Raw genomic sequence first — 19,316 nt, 5'->3', positions numbered from 1 at the left:
AGTTTGGTTGAGGAAAAACTCCTCTGTTTTACAGTCATTTAGGTTGTTGGGATACATTCTTTTTAACCAGCGTGTTGTCATTTTGTAGCATCATCAGTAGTATGTAAATCTTATTTAGATTATTTTTTTTCTTACTGACAGTAGTGCCAACAACTGCAATGAAACATCTCTATTGACTAACAATTCCTGTTGTTTATTAGAGTATTTTACCCATGTTCAATATTCATACTATCACCATCATTGATAGTAAATTTTTCTATGTTGGTGTAACCAAAAAAAAAAAAAAAAGTAGAAAAGTACTATCACACTTAAATTACTTCTTTTCCCAAACTAGTTTTGTAAATGTTTCCCTGAAATGTAGTCTATCAGAGTCTTATTGAACTATGTGTTGAAAGTATAGGAAGCACAAGGAAATCTGTAGCATTTATTACAGTGCTTCATAAAAATGTTTTGTTAGTATGTTGTACAAATATGCACATAAAAGCATTGAAACCAAATGTATTAATATAGATCTTGAACAATACAGTTTAAATTTATCAGTTCTTAAACTTGTATATGAATAGCTTTGTATCCTATTAAGTTATATATGTGTTTGAATATTGCTTTTACAGTGTGTTCAGGTTTTGATTTTACATTATTGGATACCTTTCAGTAATATCTAAAGTATGATCATAGAGCAGCTAGAAAAACAATTTGTTTTGTTTTTCAATAAAAATTTTATTTCTTTATCCTTTTACATGACATTAAAGAATTCCTATTTTATTTTACTTTTAAAAATAGCATACATAATAAGACATGTTTCTTTCATCTTCTGCCATCAGATTACCTAAATAGATATTGAAATACTTTTCCAAAGCTTACTTTTTGGGGGGAAAAAAAAAAAGTCTTTTTATGAAGTCATATTATGTAATGATTTCTTTCTCTCTCTCTCTCTCTCTCTCTCTCTCTCTTTCTTTCTCTCTTTCTCTCTTTGACAGGCTGAGTGGACAGTGAGAGAGAGACAGAGAGAAAGGTCTTCCTTTTTGCCATTGGTTCACCCTCCAATGGCCGCTGCGGCCGGCGCATCGCGCTGATCCGAAGCCAGGAGCCAGATGCTTCTCCTGGTCTCCCATGCGGGTGCAGGGCCCAAGCACTTGGGCCATCCTCCACTGCACTCTGGGGCCACAGCAGAGAGCTGGCCTAGAAGAGGAGCAACTGGGACAGAATCCTGTGCCCCAACCGAGACTAGAACCCACAGGCGGTGGATTAGCCTATTGAGCCGTAGCACCGGCCATAATGATTTCTTAAGCTTGTCTTCTACCCTAGACCCATCCCCTTTTCCTAAAATTTTCTTTATTAAACAGATTAAAAATTTGATTACTTCTCTGGCAGCACTAAAACCTTAAAAACTAAAAAGAAAATTATATAAATAAAAAAATCTTCTGAATTTAGTCTTCTGTATCTTTATTTTTTATGAAGATCATTAACACTATGTTAATATAGTGAATGCAGATGTGATTTTATAGTAAGTATATAATTGTAATTTACTTTTATAGATTTTATGTTAGTATTATTTTAAGTGAAATAGCCCTAATTTATGAAAGAAATTTGTTTGTAAATTCAGGTGTGGTAGTCTTCAAAAATTTAGTTGTACATTGTGTTTTCAAATTTAATACAAAGTTAGTTGATATCTAAAAGAGAATCTTCAATATGAAGTAGTGCTTTGTAATGAAGGTTAATGGTCCTATCATGTGAGACAAAGTATGTATTTTTTTTATTTTTATTTTTATTTTTTATTTTATTTATTTATTTTTTTTATTTTTGACAGGCAGAGTGGACAGTGAGAGAGAGACAGAGAGAAAGGTCTTCCTTTTGCCGCTGGTTCACCCTCCAATGGCCGCCGCGGTAGTGCGCTGCGGCCGGCGCACCGCGCTGTTCCGATGGCAGGAGCCAGGTGCTTATCCTGGTCTCCCATGGGGTGCAGAGCCCAAACACTTGGGCTATCCTCCACTGCACTCCCTGGCCACAGCAGAGAGCTGGCCTGGAAGAGGGGCAACCGGGACAGGATCGGTGCCCCGACCGGGACTAGAACCCGGTGTGCCGGCGCCGCAAGGCGGAGGATTAGCCTGTTAAGCCACGGCGCCGGCCTTGAGACAAAGTATGTATTAAGTACAGAGAGTGGTTTGTATATTTTCAATATAATTACATGTTCTATTTGTAGTATATTTAGAGACACTTTGAAGATAACGAAATAATTAGTCACCAATAAGAACTAAGTAATATAAGCATTGGGGATTATGTAGAAAATTTGTACCTTTTCTGTTCACCTATAAATGTTAGCTAGATAGTATATTTTTTTTTTAATTTTTTTTATTTTTGACAGGCAGAGTGGACAGTGAGAGAGAGACAGAGAGAAAGGTCTTCCTTTTGCCGTTGGTTCACCCTCCAATGGCCGCCGCGGTAGCGCGCTGCGGCCGGCGCACCGCGCTGTTCCGAAGGCAGGAGGCAGGTGCTTCTCCTGGTCTCCCATGGGGTGCGGGACCCAAGGACTTGGGCCATCCTCCACTGCACTCCCTAGCCACAGCAGAGAGCTGGCCTGGAAGAGGGGCAACCGGGACAGGATCGGTGCCCCAACCGGGACTAGAACCCGGTGTGCCGGCGCCGCAAGGCGGAGGATTAGCCTGTTGAGCCACGGCGCCGGCCATAATATTTTATAATACTTTAAAGAAACTTGTGTTGACTTAGTCTACTTGTTAACATACCAATTGAAGTATAACATAAAAGTAATTGTAATTAAGTAAATCAATTCTTGAAATTCATAATGTGTGAACTGAAAATTTCAAAGTACAATGGTATGTATTAAACTACTATGCATTTGGCGCTGGCACCGTGGCTCACTTGGCTAATCCTCCGCCTGCGGCGCCAGCATCCAATATGGGCACCGGGTTCTAGTCCCAGCTGGTCCTCTTCCAGTCCAGCTCTCTACTGTGGCCTGGGAAGGCAGTGGAGGATGGCCCAAGTACTTGGGCACCAGCACCCTCATGGGAGACCAGGAGGAAGCACCTGGCTCCTGGCTTTGGATCAGTGTAGCTCCAGCAGTAGTGGCCATGGGGGGGGGGGGGTTGGGATTGGGTGAACCAACGGAAAGAAAACCTTTCTCTCTGTCTCTCTCTCTCACTGTCTAACTCTATCTGTCAATTTAAAAAAAAAAATGCCTTCTCTTAAAAAAAAAAAAAACTACTATGCGTTTCCTTAATGTATGTATATGAGTTAAATACACTGATTCAGATTTCTTAACCTATATCTTATTTAAACTTTCATCCCAGACCTGATACTTAATGCTGAGTAGCAAGATGGTAAAATTAGATTTTTAAACTTATGCTTTAAGAAGTCATCTTAGTTTTTTTTTTGTAAATACAAATCAATAATAAATTTTCTTGTGTCTTTTTAGTCTTTTTCTTTTGATACTTTATTGAGAAAGTACCTTTGTATGAAAAATATAATCAATTCTTGTGATTAAAAATACGTGCATTTTTAAACTTTCATATACTTGTAATAGGATATTTTCTTAATTCTGAAAATATAATTACTAAGGAAAAGGAGTAGTGTATTATATATTTAATGGGCATGTATCATTTGTATGTAAATAAACTAATAATAAAGTAACAGAGTAATTCAGTTTATCTAGCATAAACACTGTGTTTTTAATTTATATTTATTTTAAAGATTTATTAAGTTATTTGAAAGAACTAGAGAGTGTGTGTATGTTTCCATCCGTTGGCCCACTGCCCAGATGGCTGCAGTGGGCCAGGTTGGGCCAGGCCAAAACCAGGAGCCTCCTTCTGATCTCCCATGCACATAGCAGGTGCCCAAGCACCTGGGCCATCCTCTGCTACTCCTCCTCGGCCACCGGCAGCTGGGTGAGAAGTGGAGCAACCAGGACTCAAACTGGCACCCATGTGGGATGTTGGCATTGTAAGCAGTGACTTAACCCCTCTTCCATAACACTGCTGTCCATTCTCTCCCAGACCTCATCAGTTCATTGAGGGCAGTAATTTTCAAAACTTTTGCTCATCTTTATTTTATTTTTAATTTTATTATTTATAATTGATTTTATATTTATATTATTTTAAATTCTATTTTGGATTAAATCTTTTCTGTCCAGTACAAAACTAAAAAACAGGCCGGCGCCGTGGCTCAACAGGCTAATCCTCCGCCTTGCGGCGCCGGCACACCGGGTTCTAGTCCCGGTCGGGGCACCGATCCTGTCCCGGTTGCCCCTCTTCCAGGCCAGCTCTCTGCTGTGGCCAGGGAGTGCAGTGGAGGACGGCCCAAGTGTTTGGGCTCTGCACCCCATGGGAGACCAGGAGAAGCACCTGGCTCCTGCCATCGGAACAGCGCGGTGCGCCGGCCGCAGCGCGCTACCGCGGCGGCCATTGGAGGGTGAACCAACGGCAAAAGGAAGACCTTTCTCTCTGTCTCTCTCTCACTATCCACTCTGCCTGTCAAAAATTAAAAAAAAAAAAAAAAAAAAAAAAAAAAAAAAAAAAAAAAAAAAAACTAAAAAAACAGAAAAGTTAGTTTCCAGGAAGGGAATCTAACCAGTTTAATAATGAAGATTTGAGGCTGGCTTTGTGGCCTAAGGGGTTGAGCTGCCACCTGCAATACTGGCATTCTGCTTGGCCCATGGTTTGAGTCCTGGCTGTTCCACTTCTGATCCAGCTCCCTGATGATGTGCCTGAAAAAGCAGCGGAGGATAGCCCAAGTCCTTGGAACTGCGCACCTGCATGGGAGATCTGGATAAAGCTCCTGGCTTTGGCCTGGCCTGCCCAGCCCTGCCTGTTGCTGCAATCTGGGGAGTGAACCAGCAGATGGAAGATCTCTCTCTTTCTCTCCATCTCTCTCTCTGGAACTGTGCCTTTCAAATAAATAAAATAAATCTTTAAAAAAAAATGAAGGTTCAATTTATTTCTTAACGTTACATATGTATTAGAATCAGGAATAAATTGTTGAAATCATTTCCAGATGTGTTTGAGAATAGTTTTTCATTCTCTGCCTTTAACTGATTTGATAAATGATTTTAAATAATTTCCAGACTTAAAAAGCTGTTTTCTATTCTATTTTGAATTACTCATGCTCATTTAAGTGATTCTTTATAACACCAAACTAGGTAAACCAGTCCACTAAACTTTTGGGGTTACCTTGGTAATTGGGAGAGTTAAGGAGAAATACAGCTTTATGGAATATATGCATAGCATACATTTAATCTGTTTGCATATTTGTGTTATTTGGCCTGATGAAGTATGTTTAGAACAAGGTTAATTTTACTCAAATTTGCTTAAGTTTATGCTTAAATAAGCTCTGTGCTACAAATATTCATAATCTAAATTTCCATGTCATACATAAGTTTATCCTATGGTAATTTACAAAGGCAAAAATATATATTGTTTCATAAAAATAGTTTTAACTGAACTTCATACTTGGTTTATTTTATTTTTACATTGGAATAGTGAAATTAGATGATTGCTTATTCTTTAGATGGGATATAAGTAAAATTACACTGACTTTTTTGTTAAACTTATGCTAATTTATAATCATATAGATGGGGTAATAATCTGACTACTATTTTTAAAACTTCCTTTGAATTTTCCTGGAAGCATTGACATTCCAAATTTTATATCTGTACTATTATACTAATACATTATTTATAAGTAAATGTACATATTATGGTAATCAATACTCCAAAATATTTGGTGACTATTGCATTAAATCATCTTTCCAAGCTTGAACTCTTGACTCCTACATTGTTCATTGTGAAAAGCCTCTTTTGTTACCTTATTGTCTTCTCTTAAGAACCAACCTTACTAAAATCCTCAATCTCTCGCATGTAGATAGCTTTAGAAAGCATTACACTCCTGTTAAGCTCCTGTTGTCCACATAACACTGAGACTCTTGCTGCTTGCTTTTCACAGTAATTGGGCTACCTCAGCTATAGCCATAATCGGTTCAGTTCATCACCGTGCACTCACTTTTGAAACACAGATGAAATAGAATTTAGAATTTGGTTATCTGTATTTGCATTGTTTCTTTGTCATCTCTACAAAGCAGGGCTTCCAATTGTTACAAATAATTTGACCGAAATTTTAGTCAACAAGTCAATTATAAAAATATGCTGAAGGAAAATATTTAAATATTTTTTTCAGGGCTAAGAACTATCAAACACTCAAGAAATTATTGATAAGCAACTCATGTATAACAAAACCCCTGTGAGAAAACAAAAGTCTTAAAAATTCTTGGCTTCTGGAGTTGCCAGATACGTAAAAAAGATATGCAAGGGTCCAGTGCTGTGGTGTGTGGGTAAAACTGCCGCTTGTAGTGCTGGCATTCCATGTGGGTGCCAGTTGAATCCCGGCTGTTCCACTTCAATCCAGCTCTCTACTATGGCCTGGGAAAGCCGTAGAAGATGGCCCAGGTCCTTGGGCTCCTGCACCTGCATAGAAGACCTGGAAGAAGCTCCTGGCTTCAGATCAGCCCAGCTCCAGCTGTTGTGGCCAACTGGGAAGTGAATCCACAGATGGAAGGCCTCTTTCTCTCTCTCTCTCTCTCTCTCTCTCTCTCTCCCTCCTTCTGCCTCTGCCTCTGCCTCTGCCTTTCTGTAACTCTGCCTTTCAAATAAATAAATCTTTTTTAAAATATGCAATATTGATGTATAATACTCTGGTATTTTTAAAGCTATTATTACTTGCTGATTTGCTTCTTAAATTGTATAAATTATACTTACCCTGAAGCAAGGAAGACAGATTATTACAAATCTTCCCTGTGGTTCTTGAAGCACAGAGCAAAGAATAAAGCAAAGCAAGCCTTTTTCATGTCACATAGTTTTATTTTGGGAAGGCTAGGAATGAACCTTCCCTCCTTTTTTGTTTTACGCAGATTAAGGAAAAGGAGGAAGACCACATACGCCTAAGGAGTGAAACTGGTTATCAAGAATATTTTGTTTAATTAGCATATAACTTTTTTGTAGCTATCTTCAGAAGAGAGGTTGCTTAAATACTGAGAAGATATATTTTATTTTCTATTGGATTGTTGCCATTTTTTGTAAGAAGCTGATTTGGAGACTGAAAGCTACCAAAATAGTTTGAGGCACACGGTTTTCTGAAGTAAATTTTCTATTCAAACACACAAATTTATACAATCAGAAAATGCAAAAACCATACATTACAAGCAGATCAGTTTTCACAAGTGAATCCATCTGTGTAATCACCAGGAGCAAGAAATAGAATGTTACCGAGTATGCTAGAAGATTCCCTGGTGCCTACTCCCACTATGTCTCCAACCCTACCAATGGTAACCATTATCCTGCCTTCTAATCCTGTAGATTAGTTTTACCATTGACAAACTTTTTTTAGATATACAGAATTATGTACTACATACTCCAGTTGCTTGCCAACTTTTTTTTTTTCCCCCCAAGAGTTATCTTCATGAAATTGATCTATGCTATTGCATAGGGCAAGTGTTCACTCAGGATGGTTGCTCTCCATTTATTACATCGTATGTTCCTCAGTTCATTTACCTATCCTATTGTTGATAGATCTTAGGTTGTTTATAATTTGGGGATGTTATGACCAATCCTATGAACATTCTTTGTCTTCAAATGAGCATGTGTATGTATGTGTGTTGGGTATACACCTAGGGATAAAATTGCTAGCTTATACCTTCTTAGCCTTAAAGATGGTAATAAAGTCTTTATTTCTCTACAGATTAAAATCAAATCATAGTGTCTGCTGCACCAGTTACCCTTATTTACATCCTTTCTCCTTTTTTTTCTGTTTTGGAAATTCATGGAGCAGGCATTTAGCCTAGTGGTTAAGACACCCATGTTGCATATTGGGATTTAATTTCTAGTTCTGGCTCCTGACTGCAGTTCCGATCAAGACAGACCTGGCAAGGCAGGGGTGATGGCTCAAGTTATTGCATTCCTGCCACCCATATGCTAGACCTGAAATGAGCTTCTGGCTCCAGATTCAGCCATTGTGAGCATGTGGGGAGTGAACAAGTGTATGGGTGTTTTCCCTCCCTCCCTCCCTCCCTCTCTCTCCCTCTCCCTCTTTTCTCTCCCTTTCTTCTCTCCTTCTCTCTCCCCCCCCCACCTCACAATCCCTCAAAGTAAAAATTTTTAAAGTTCCAGGACATTATTAGGTTGCCTATAATGGCATATGTCTTTTGTTTCAAAGACACTTACTAAACACACATCTTATAATTTACCAATCACAGTACGTTTATATTTAACTATTTTGCCTGATTACTCACTGTTAATTCTTTTTTGGCTGTTTTATTATCAAAAATTTGAAACATACACAAAGTAGAATAGTTTAATGAATTTCCATATACCTATCACTCAACTTTAACAATTACCAACATTTTGCAGCATTATCCTTATTTCTGCAGTATTTTACAATGAATATTTGACATTTTACTCTTCAGTACTTCACTATGCTCGGGTTTAAATAGACATTTTCTTAAATAACCATGTCACCCAATATAGTTTATATTAATTACTTAATAGCATCTACCATGTATTCCTTATTCAGTTACTCCCAGCAGTCTCAAAAGTGTCTTTTTACTCTGGTTTTGTGTGAATCAGGAACCAAACGAGTTCCATTACATTTGGTTGTTCTGTCTCTCAAATCTCTTTGGAACTGTACCTCCTCTTTTTTTCCTGGGCTATTGGCTTGTTATAGAGACTTCCATTTTAAGACAAATTAGTTGTGAAATAGTCTAAAATAATTGAAGTCATTACCAGATTATAGAAATGATGATTTTGTGTTGTGAGTGGTTAATCTTATATTCTTGCTAACTCAGTCCCCAGTAATTGGCTTTTTCTCAAGGTTGCAGAATTTTTTTTTGTAAGTTACAGTTCCCGTATCTTTATATGGGAAATATATATTGTTTATATAATGTCTGTGGCTGATTTCTCACTAAAACAGCATAGTTTAATAATTGCAACAGGGATTATTTGGCCCACAAAGCTCAAAATATTTACTATCAAGGGTCTGGCCTTGTGGCACAGTGGGTAAAACCACTGCCTGCAGCGCCAGCATCCCTTGTGGGCGCTAGTTCAAGTCCTGGCTACTCCACCTTCTGAGAAAGAAAGTAGTGGAAGATGACCCAAGTGCTTGGCCTCCTGTATCCACATGGGAGACCTAGAAGAAGCTCCTGGCTTTAGATCAGCCCAGCTGCAGCCATTGTGGCCATTTGGGAGTAAACCAGCAGATGGAAGATCTCTCTGTAACTCTTCAAATAAATAAAGAAATCTTTGTAAAAAATATTTACTATCTGGCCCTTTACAGAAAAAAATTGCCAACCCCTGATATAAAATAAAATGAGAAAGCTCCCTTGAGTTGCCTAAGGCAGGACTTTGAGTAATCTAACATACCAAAACTTTGTGAGGTTAAGAACTGTATTTATCAGGGCTGGTGCTCTGGCTCAGTGGGTTAAGCCAGCACCTGCAGCGCTGGCATCCCATATGGGTGCCCTTTTAGTCCTGGCAGCTTCACTTCCAGTCCAGTTCCCTGCTAATGCGCCTGGGAAAGCAGTGGAAGTTGGCCCAATTCCTTTGACACCTGTACCCATGTGGGAGACTTGGAAGAAACTCCTGCCTCTTGGCTTCAGACTAGCCCAGCCCTCACCATTGTGGCCATCTGGGGAGTGAACTAGCAGATGGAAGATTCTCAACCAATCAGTCTCTTCCTCCCTCCCTCCCTCCCTCCCTCCCTCCCTCTTTGCTCTCTTTCTCTCTCTCCCTCTGCCTCTTGATAACTCTAGCTTTAAAATAAATAAATAAATCTTAAAAAAAACCTTAGAGGCCGGCGCCATGGCTCACTAGGCTAATCCTCCGCCTGCGGCGCCGGCACCCCGGGTTCTAGTCCTGGTCAGGGCGCCGGATTCTGTCCCAGTTGCTCCTCTTCCGGTCCAGCTGTCTGCTGTGGCCCGGAAAGGCAGTGCAGGAGGAAGCATCCGGCTCCTGGCTTCGTATTGGTGCAGCGTGCCAGCCATAGTGGCCATTTGGGGGGTGAGCCAATGGAAAAGGAAGACCTTTCTCTCTGTCTCTCTCTCTCTCACTGTCTAACTCTGCCTGTCAAAAAGAGAAAAAAAAAAAAGCTTAGAAAAAACTATTTATCATATTCACCATTATATCCCCAATGTTTTTATAGTAGGCACTTAGTAAATATGTGTATTTCTGAATCTATGTCATTCTTCTCAGTTCCTAGCCTTATAATCTAAAGCATAAATCGAAATACATTACAAATCAGATTTGTCAAATATTAAAATGAAGAAGCGGTGACTCTCTAGCCTAACATTATAATAGTAGCTTTAGTTTACTGAGCACTAACTATATGCCAAACTCTAATAAGCTTATCATGTATATATCTCATTTAAGTATTATAGCAGTCTTTTAGGTCTTCTTACATTAGAATCTCTATTTTACAGATGAAAAATTAAGACTTTGAGAAAGTAAGTAATTTGTCAAAAATCACATTGCTGGTAAATGACTTAGTTATGTTCAAACCTACTTCCATCCTAATCATTATAGTAATTAACAAGGGGCTGATTCTAATATAATCTGTAACAGGGGTTAAGTTTCTTTGAATATGTAGGATCTTCAAAAACTTTATGGAAAATACATGTTATAAAAATAATGCATGGATTTAAAAATATTTTTATACCAAAACAAACTTACCTTTTAAATCCACTTTTCCACAAACTTTCTGAAGCATCCTCTTATGTTCTACAACAAACAGGCTTACCAGGTTCTGTTCATAACATTCTCTCAATTTTTTTTATCAGGATGGTACTAATACGTCATTTTATTTTTTCTGATTTTAGTATATTTGTGCTCCACAAACATAACAATGTTTCAGTCAAAAGTGGACCACATAACTTTAAGTAGACCCATAAAACTATGATGTAGATGAAAAATTCACATTACCTACTGATGTTATATCCATTCTACTGTCATAGCACAATGCATTACTCATGTGTTTGTGGTGATGCTGGTGTAAACAAACTTACTGCACTTTGTTATATAAATGTGTATAACATACAATTATCTACAATACTTAATAATGGATAATGATAATAAGTGACCATTACTGCCTTCTGAATTGACTATACAACACTTTTCATAGTTATTTTAGAGTATAATCCTACTTTTTTATTAAAAAGTCTACTGTGTTACACTTGCAATAGCCACATGCATCTCATGATTGCATGATTTTCTCTGGATTTCAATTTAATCTCATGGTGTTTGTTCATCTTGGCCCTAGGCGCAACAGGCTGTATTGTGTGTATCATATCGTCCAGCAGTATAGTAGACTATGCCATCCATACTGTGAAAGTACATTCGACGATGTTCACACAAACAATGAGATCACCAATCAGTGTATCTATTAGAATGTGTCCACATGGTGAAGTGATGGTGACTATAATTTGAATTCCCACCACCACACTTTTCTCACTCTAGCTACAGGTGTGTTGATCTTATTGACATTTTCAGTAAACCAACTTTGTTTTGCTATCTCTTTTTCTATTTTATCTCATTTATTTCTGCTCTCTATTTTTATGGTATCCTTTCTCCCTCTTGCTTTGGGTTTAATTTGCTGTTTTTTTTTTTTTCTAGTTCCCTAAGGTAAAAAGTTAGTTTGAAACTTTTTTTTTTTTAATACAAGTGTTTATAGCTGTAAATTTCCTTCTGACCACTGCATTCTAAGTTTTGGCATGTTATAATTCCATTCATATCAAAGTATTTTCTAATTCTAGTGATTTCTTTTTGACTTAAAAATAATCATCATTTCTTTTTTATATTAATAAAACAATTTTTAAAAGATTACTTGAAAAATCAGAGTAACAGCAAGAGAGGGAGAAACAGAGAGGAGAGAGATCTTCAGTCCACTAGTTCATTCCCCAAATAGCAACAAACATGTCTGGGCCAGGCAAGAGCCCAGAGCTAGGAGCTTCCTCCAGGTCTCCCATGTGAGTTCAGGGGCTAGAGCACTTTGGGGCATCCTCCAATGCTTTTCCAGGCACATTAGCAGGGAGCTGGATAGGAAGTGGAGCAGCCAGGACGTGAACAAGGTGCCCATATGTAATGCCAGGGCTGCAGGCGGTGGCTTAACCTGCTGTGCCCCAATGCCAGCCCCAATAAAACAGTTTTAAAAATCATAATTTTCTTGCTGAATTGTTAATCTTCATAAATTAGAAAAGTAGATATAAAGACTAATGAGTCAAACATTAAAATCTTCCAGAAGTTATGAACCAAAAGTGATGCTTAACAGATCAATTCCTGATTTTTTATAGCCTTTTTTCATGTTAGTCTCAAACACTCTAAACATAGTGGGAAAAATTTCTCTAAAGCTTTTCAGTTTTACTCTCCTGGAACAGTTTTCTGGCCTGTCACTTAGTATGATCTTCTAGCAAATATAGTTAACTTTTTTTTTTAAAGATTTTATTTATTTATTTATTTATTTGAGAGAGTTACAGACAGTGAGAGGGAGATACAGAAAGGTCTTCCTTCCATTGGTTCATTCCCCAAAAGGCCGCTATGGCTGGAGCTGTGCCAATCCAAAGCCAGGAGCCAGCTACTTCTTCCCGGTCTCCCATGTGAGTGCAGGGGCCCAAGCATTTGTCTTGCTTTCCCAGGCCATCATCTACTGCTTTCCCAAGCCAAAGCAGAGAGCTGGATGAGAAGAGGGGCAGCTGGGACTAGAACCAGCACCCATATGGGATGCCGGTGCCTCAGGTGGAGGATTAACCTACTGAGTCACGTTGCTGGCCCCTACAGTTAACTGTATAGGTAGACAGCATAATGCTGTTTTTCATTCCTATTCACAATATTTTTATTTCTTGTGTAAAGATTTATTTATTTATATGAAAGAGTTAGAAACGACAGGAGAGAGAGAGCTTCCATCTGCTGTTTGACTCCCCAAATTGTCACAACAGCCAGGGCTGGGCCAGGCCAAAGCCAGGAACCAGGAACTTCATCTGGGTCCCCCATACAGGTGCCAGGGTCCCAAGCACTTGGGCCATCTTCTGCTGCTTTCCCAGACGCATAGCAGGGAGCCAGATCAGAAGTTGGGTAGCCAGGACCAGAACTGGAGGCCATATGTGAAGCTGGCATTGCAGGTGGCAGCTTTACCTGCCACAATGCTGGCCATATACAATATTTTGCAGAGAGCAAGCCAAAGCCAGGAGATGGGAATTGAATCCCGGTCTCCACATGGAAGGCAAGAACCCACTTACTTGCGCCATTAGCTCAAGTTCCCAGGATCTGTGTTAGCAAGAGGCTGGATTCAGCCAGAGCAGGGATCAAAGCCACATACTCTGATGTGGGATGTGAGCATCATAACCCCTAGATTAAATGGCTTATTTTTAAAGTATTTTCTAATTCTCTTTTTGATTTCTTCTTTGACTTGTTGGTTGTTTAAGAGTCTTGTTTGGGCAGATGTTTGGCACGGCAGTCAAGCTACTGCTTGGAAATGCTTGGGATGCCTGCATCCCATATTGGAGTGTCTAGGTTCAAATTTTGACTTATTTCTGATTTCAACTTCCTACTAATGCACACCCTGAGAGGCAGCAGGTGATAGCAAAAGTACCTAGATCCCTGTCACCCACATGGGAGACACGGAATGAGTTCCTGGTTTCTGGCTTTGGGCTGGTCTGCCCTGGCTGTTGTAGGCACCTAGAGGGTGAACCAGTGGCTCTCTCTCTCTCTGTCCCTTTCTCTGTCTTTGTGTATTTAAAATAAATGAAAATAGATAATTTTTTTCATTAAAAAAGAATGTTAACTTCTACATATTTAAGAATTTTCCAAATGACCTGGAGAGTTTTTCAGGCTCCTGGCTTCAGCCTTGTGTAGCTCTTGCTGTTGCAGAGTTGGGGAGTTAACCAGTGAATGAAGATTCTCATCCTCCCTCCCTCTCTCTCTCTCTCTGTGTGTGTGTGTGTGTGTCTATGTAACACTGCCTTTCAAATAAATACTTATATTTATTTAAAAGGTAGAGTAATGGATAGAATGGAAGCAGAGAGAAAAGATAAATCTTCAATCCACTGGTTTCCTCCCCAAATACCCTCAATAAACAGGGCTGGGCCAGGTCAAAGCCAGGAGTTAGAATCTAAGTTCAGATCTCTCATGTGAATGGTAGGGACCCAGCCACTTGAGCAGTCACTGCTACCTCCCAGAGTGTTCATTTTCAAGAAGCTGGAATGTAGAGTATAGTCTCAACTCAAACCCAAGCACCCTGATATATGGGATGTGGATGTCCTAAGTAGCAGTCCCAAGCAATGGCTTCATCACTGCCTGAAACACTTGCCCTTGGAATATCTCTTAAACTCAGTAAAGTTTTAAATGACAGCTTGACAGTGTGATGTTATTGTCATGCATTTTATACTGACTATGGGATTATGTTATCTGATTATAGACAATGTAATTTTATACTGATATTTTTATAATTTATATATTTAAAGTGCATGTATTTAACATATTTTAAATAGATTTTTAAAAATATATATAAAATTATGTCACACGAGCACTAAAAAAGAGTTGACTACAATATACATATTTTAATTAAAATGATTTTGCATAAATGCAAGTTGAAGCGCCTTCAAATTGGCATGCTTTTAAAAAAAATTTATTATTTATTTATTTGAAAGGCAGAGTCACAGAAAGAGAGAGGTATTCCATCCGCTGGTTCACTCCCCAAATGGATGCAATGGCCAGAGCTGGGCTGATCCAAGGTCAGGAGATTCTTCCAGGTCTCCCATGCAGGTTCAGGGGTCCAAGCGTGTGGGCCATCCTCTGCTGCTTTCCCAAGCATTAGCAGGGAGCTATGTTGGAAGTGGAGCAGCCAGATCTCTAACTGGCACCCATATGTGCAGGCAGCTGCTTTACCCACTATGCCTCAGTATGGGCCCCTCGGCATGCTTTTTGATATGTGAAATTGAGATGTCATAGATTGTTTCTGGGTGATAAATTCAATGTAAATAACAATAAAGGAACTACATATGGCAAGCCTGGGACTCAAAAATTGGCTTTAAGATTCTCAAATAAATAAAGACTGTCTTTGAAAGTACACAGATGTATTAATTTTTAATTTGTTTCTTTTTGATCTCTTAATTACTGAAAAAGATTTATTGGTTAATTTTAGGAAGGCAAGTGCTTGAAAAGTTTTGCCAAATACTGTCTTCTGTAAATGACTATATGGTAATGAAAAGTTAAGAGGCGAGCCAAATTAGATTGAATAATTGTTCAGTCATGTGGGTCAGGCTAGTTGCATAGGCTGGTTGTTAGACTGATTGCTCAAATTACATTGCCTGGGGTCCTGCACTTGGTTGGCTGTCTTCTCAGATCTTAACAAGGTTCTGGGAATTTCTTTTTCTGACAAAGTTGCTTTGTATTTCTCCCCTCCCCCTACTCCAGGATGCTTCATCTGCAGACATCAGAAAAGCATATCGTAAGCTTTCACTAACTTTACATCCAGACAAGAATAAAGATGAAAATGCAGAAACTCAATTTAGACAAGTAAGTGAAATATAGTGTTCTACACATTCTGTGTCAAGTGTATTAATAAATATGTGCATTATAGAAAAACTAACTTATGTGTAGAATATTCCTATTTGAAAATGAAGTAGTAGTCCAAAACTATAGTGTACATATTTAATTCAGTTTATTGAAATATGTTTCTGCCAACATTTTATATTAGAATCCCTAAATTCTTGGAAGGTCATAGTTGTCATAATTATCTTGTCTATATTATGGTTTCTACTTTTAAATTCACATTTAAAGATAGACTATTACTTTTGCATCTTTCATAAGATTCTTTTTGATACCAAGCATCTTTTAACCTTTTGATATACTGACAAAAAAAAGTGTTACTGATAATTAATATTTTATCTGATTGTTGTGTTTGGACAAATAGTTTTCTGCATGTGCATTGTAGTGCCTTCACTCCTTGATCTTGAGAATATTTTTATTTTTAAGTAATGCTTTTGTTTTAGTTGGTGGCCATTTACGAAGTTTTAAAGGATGATGAAAGAAGGCAGAGGTGAGTGTTTCTGCTTTTGAGCTAAGATGTTGTTATTTTCATGTGACAATTTAAAAATAATTCTCATTAAACATTTTATTAAGTTAGTGTCTTATTTTTGTTCCTTTCAACAAATGAAATGTTTTTAAAATGTACGTTTAGAGCAGAATGAATTTCTATTGAAAAGATTCACTAGCCGATTCAGTACTTACAGATTGCAGGATCATGAGTGGTAATGTTATTAAAAGGCCGGGCTTCCTTAGGGAAAATTTTAAGCATGAGTGTTTATGCTCTAGGAAATACAAATACCACTTGACTTCAAACAAATGCCTGTTCCTTTTGATATGTCAGTAATTACTCCTATCTGTGCTTAGTAGTCTTTTTTTTCCTTAAATGTTTGAAATTAAGCTGTAGTAATAGGTTAGTATACTTTTTTATGTTTTTTCATTCTTAATAAACCCAATTTGTGAGTGGATAAGCTTGTAGAAGATAGGGTTAGAAGACAAATATCTGCTTCTTTATCTTGTTTTGTATACCTCCTGCTCTTCCTTTCCTCTGCATTTTAACCTGCATTTTAAATTTTGTACTCAAAGTTAAACTTCTAGTTGTGGCAATCCCTCCCTCTGAGAGTTCTCTGTGCCCCTTTCAGAAGAGTAGTAATGTATGTATATCATGGTTTATCTTAGGAGGGCATCTCAGAGACCCATTTCCTTCACTGCCGAATGAGTGGAATATAGAGATAGCTGATTGCAATGGGCTTCAAAGTTTTTTTTTTTTTTATTAGACCCACAGTATGAAATATATTTTGGACATGAGCACACACAACTAAAACGAAAGTTTCACAAAACACTTCTTACAGCATGTGAAATGGATTGATATTTCCTGTTCTAAGTTGGTCTTTTTTTTTTTTTTTCCCAAACAATGTCAGTGTGGTCCCCTAATTTGATTTCATGAAACACTAGTGGACCACAATAGGAAATCTACGCAGTTGTTCTGTAGTAACAGTAGCTTAAAAAACAAAAACAAAACAACAACAACAGCAACAAAAAAAAACCAGATTTTTGAGACTTAAGCTCAAGGCAGCCTAAATATCTGTCTCTCTCTCTATATATAGGGCTAACACAGTCCCCCAAGTTATACTATGTAACAGTCTCAGTCTTTCTTCTAGTGTATCATCTGTAATTACTCTATATTCTAAATTATTAACTAGCACTCTTGGTTCTCATCTTTAGTCTATAATTCAAATATCTTGATTTGTCAGATTTCAAGCGAGGATTCAACATATTGTCTTATGTTCTTTGCTTTATAACAGGGGCTGGCATTGGTCCAGGTACCATAGCCGACATTCCTCTGGTTTGAGATAATCTATAGTGTTGAAAGGGACCTGGAAGTGTGTTGAAAGAAGCGTTGGTCATTCTGTGCATATTTTCTAGTTGGCTTCTCTCAGTGAGGCCCTAGTTTTGTTTTATATATCAAGAATGTGTCTATAAGAATAACTTTAATATGTCTTCCAACTTCTTTGCCATCAGTTTTTTTCTTTTAGTTTGTTGTCTTAAAGTCAGTAAACTGTGTAACAGTTTCTTTCAAATACGAAAATTATTTCTTTTCAGAACAAATCACTCTTTCTGTATACATTGTTTCTTCATTAACCTACTCATCTAACATTTCTTTAGGAGTAGGGCTTCTGCATTTGTTTTAGAGTGTTGATAGAAAAAATGGATCTGACAGTTAAACAAACAGCTGTAGTATTTATGCCCCTTGAGGCACAAATAACTCTTTGGTAACTGGTTTTCCTTGAGGCAAAAGTCTTAACTAATCAAGCTGAGAATCATTTCTCTAAAGCTTGCGCCTGAGGCCAAGTGACCTGTGAGTATTTAAACTTATAGGAGAAAGGCATCTCTGCAGACAATTACCTAATGTTTTTAATTCCTTTAGGGGAAAAAAAAAGTGCACAGTCAGCTCTATCTTCTAAAAAAAGATTGTCTCATATTGGTATGAAAAATGCTTTTTGGTATCACAATTATTTTTTCTCTTTTTTGAGTGGGTGCTTTTAAATATGTTACTTTACAGGACTTTGTAATTTGGAAAATTGTCATAGAAATGTTTTCCTGTTTTTTCCCACGTATAATTAATTGTGTTTTCTCTGAAATCGGATTTATTATTGAAAGTTTGCTGGAAAGGGGAAGAACAAAGGAATAAATAAATTAATAAACAGATAACTTTTTGTAGAGAGAAGTCCTTTTATTTTTGAGTTGCTCTTATAAAAAAGATTTAATCATTTATTTGAAGCAGAGTTGAAGGGGGGAGGGGGATGTGGAGACCAAAAGAGAGAAAGAGAGGTCTTCCATCTGCTGCCTCACTCCCCAGATGGCCTCAACAGCTAGGGCTAGGCCAGGCTGAAGCCAGGAGCCTGGAACTCCATTCGGATCTCCCACATGGGTGCTGGGGCCCAAGTATTTGCAGCATCTTCTGCTGTTTTCACAGGCACAATAGCAGGCAGCTGAATTGAAAGTGGAGCAGCAGTGACTCAAATGGGCACTTATATGGGATGTCTGCATTACATACAGCTGCTTAACCTGCTTCCCCACAAGCCCAGCTCCTGAACAGCTTTATTTAGCTATAACTTATAAAAGTCATCTGTTTTAAGTGTACAATTCAGTAATTTTTAGTAAATTTACAGTTTTTCAAGACATCACCACAATCTAGTTTTAGAACATTTCAATCATTTCAAAAAATTCCCTCAAGCCAATTTATAAGTGGTTTCCACTCTGATATCCAGCCCCAGGCAACCACTACTGTATTTTATGTGCTCGTGGGATTGTCTTTTGTATACATTTCATGTAAATGAAATCATAGGGTATTTATTCTTTTGCATCTGGCTTCTTTCTAGTAACATAATGTTTTTGAGGTTCACCCATATTAGCATATTCCAGTATTTATTCCTTTTCCTTGCTAAATGTTATTTCACTGTATGTATATGCCACTTTTGTTTATCCATTCACCAGCTGATGGGTATATGGATTGTTTCCATTTTTTGGTGATGATGAATAATGCTACTATATTTGTGTGGATGAGCTTTCGGTTTTTGTTGTTGTTTATTTATTTATTTATTTTTGTTTTTCTAGGATGAGCTTTCAATTCTTGGGTAAATTACTAGGAATGCAATTATGAACAAACTTTTAAGCCTCCCCTCATACCATCCATGTCATAGAATAGCATGATTAGTGGAAGAAAGCCAGGCAAAGCAGTCTTTATAAA

The 19,316-nt window shown here is 37.9% G+C and overlaps 1 protein-coding gene across 1 annotated transcript in view; it reads left to right on the top strand.

Annotated features, from left to right (window-relative positions):
• Positions 1 to 19,316, top strand: part of DNAJC1 (DnaJ heat shock protein family (Hsp40) member C1) — a 174,988-nt gene that overhangs the window by 43,093 nt on the left and 112,579 nt on the right. The window contains exons 2-3 of the mRNA XM_062210570.1: positions 15,455 to 15,556; positions 16,033 to 16,079. Coding sequence (XP_062066554.1) covers positions 15,455 to 15,556; positions 16,033 to 16,079 — 149 coding nt within the window. The remainder of the gene's footprint in view (positions 1 to 15,454; positions 15,557 to 16,032; positions 16,080 to 19,316) is intronic.

Source organism: Lepus europaeus, chromosome 14, assembly GCF_033115175.1.
Source record: "Lepus europaeus isolate LE1 chromosome 14, mLepTim1.pri, whole genome shotgun sequence".
NCBI classification, from domain to species: Eukaryota; Metazoa; Chordata; class Mammalia; order Lagomorpha; family Leporidae; genus Lepus; species Lepus europaeus.
The sequence above is the reverse complement of the archived record's forward strand: the minus strand, read 5'-3'. Positions and strand labels throughout refer to the sequence as shown.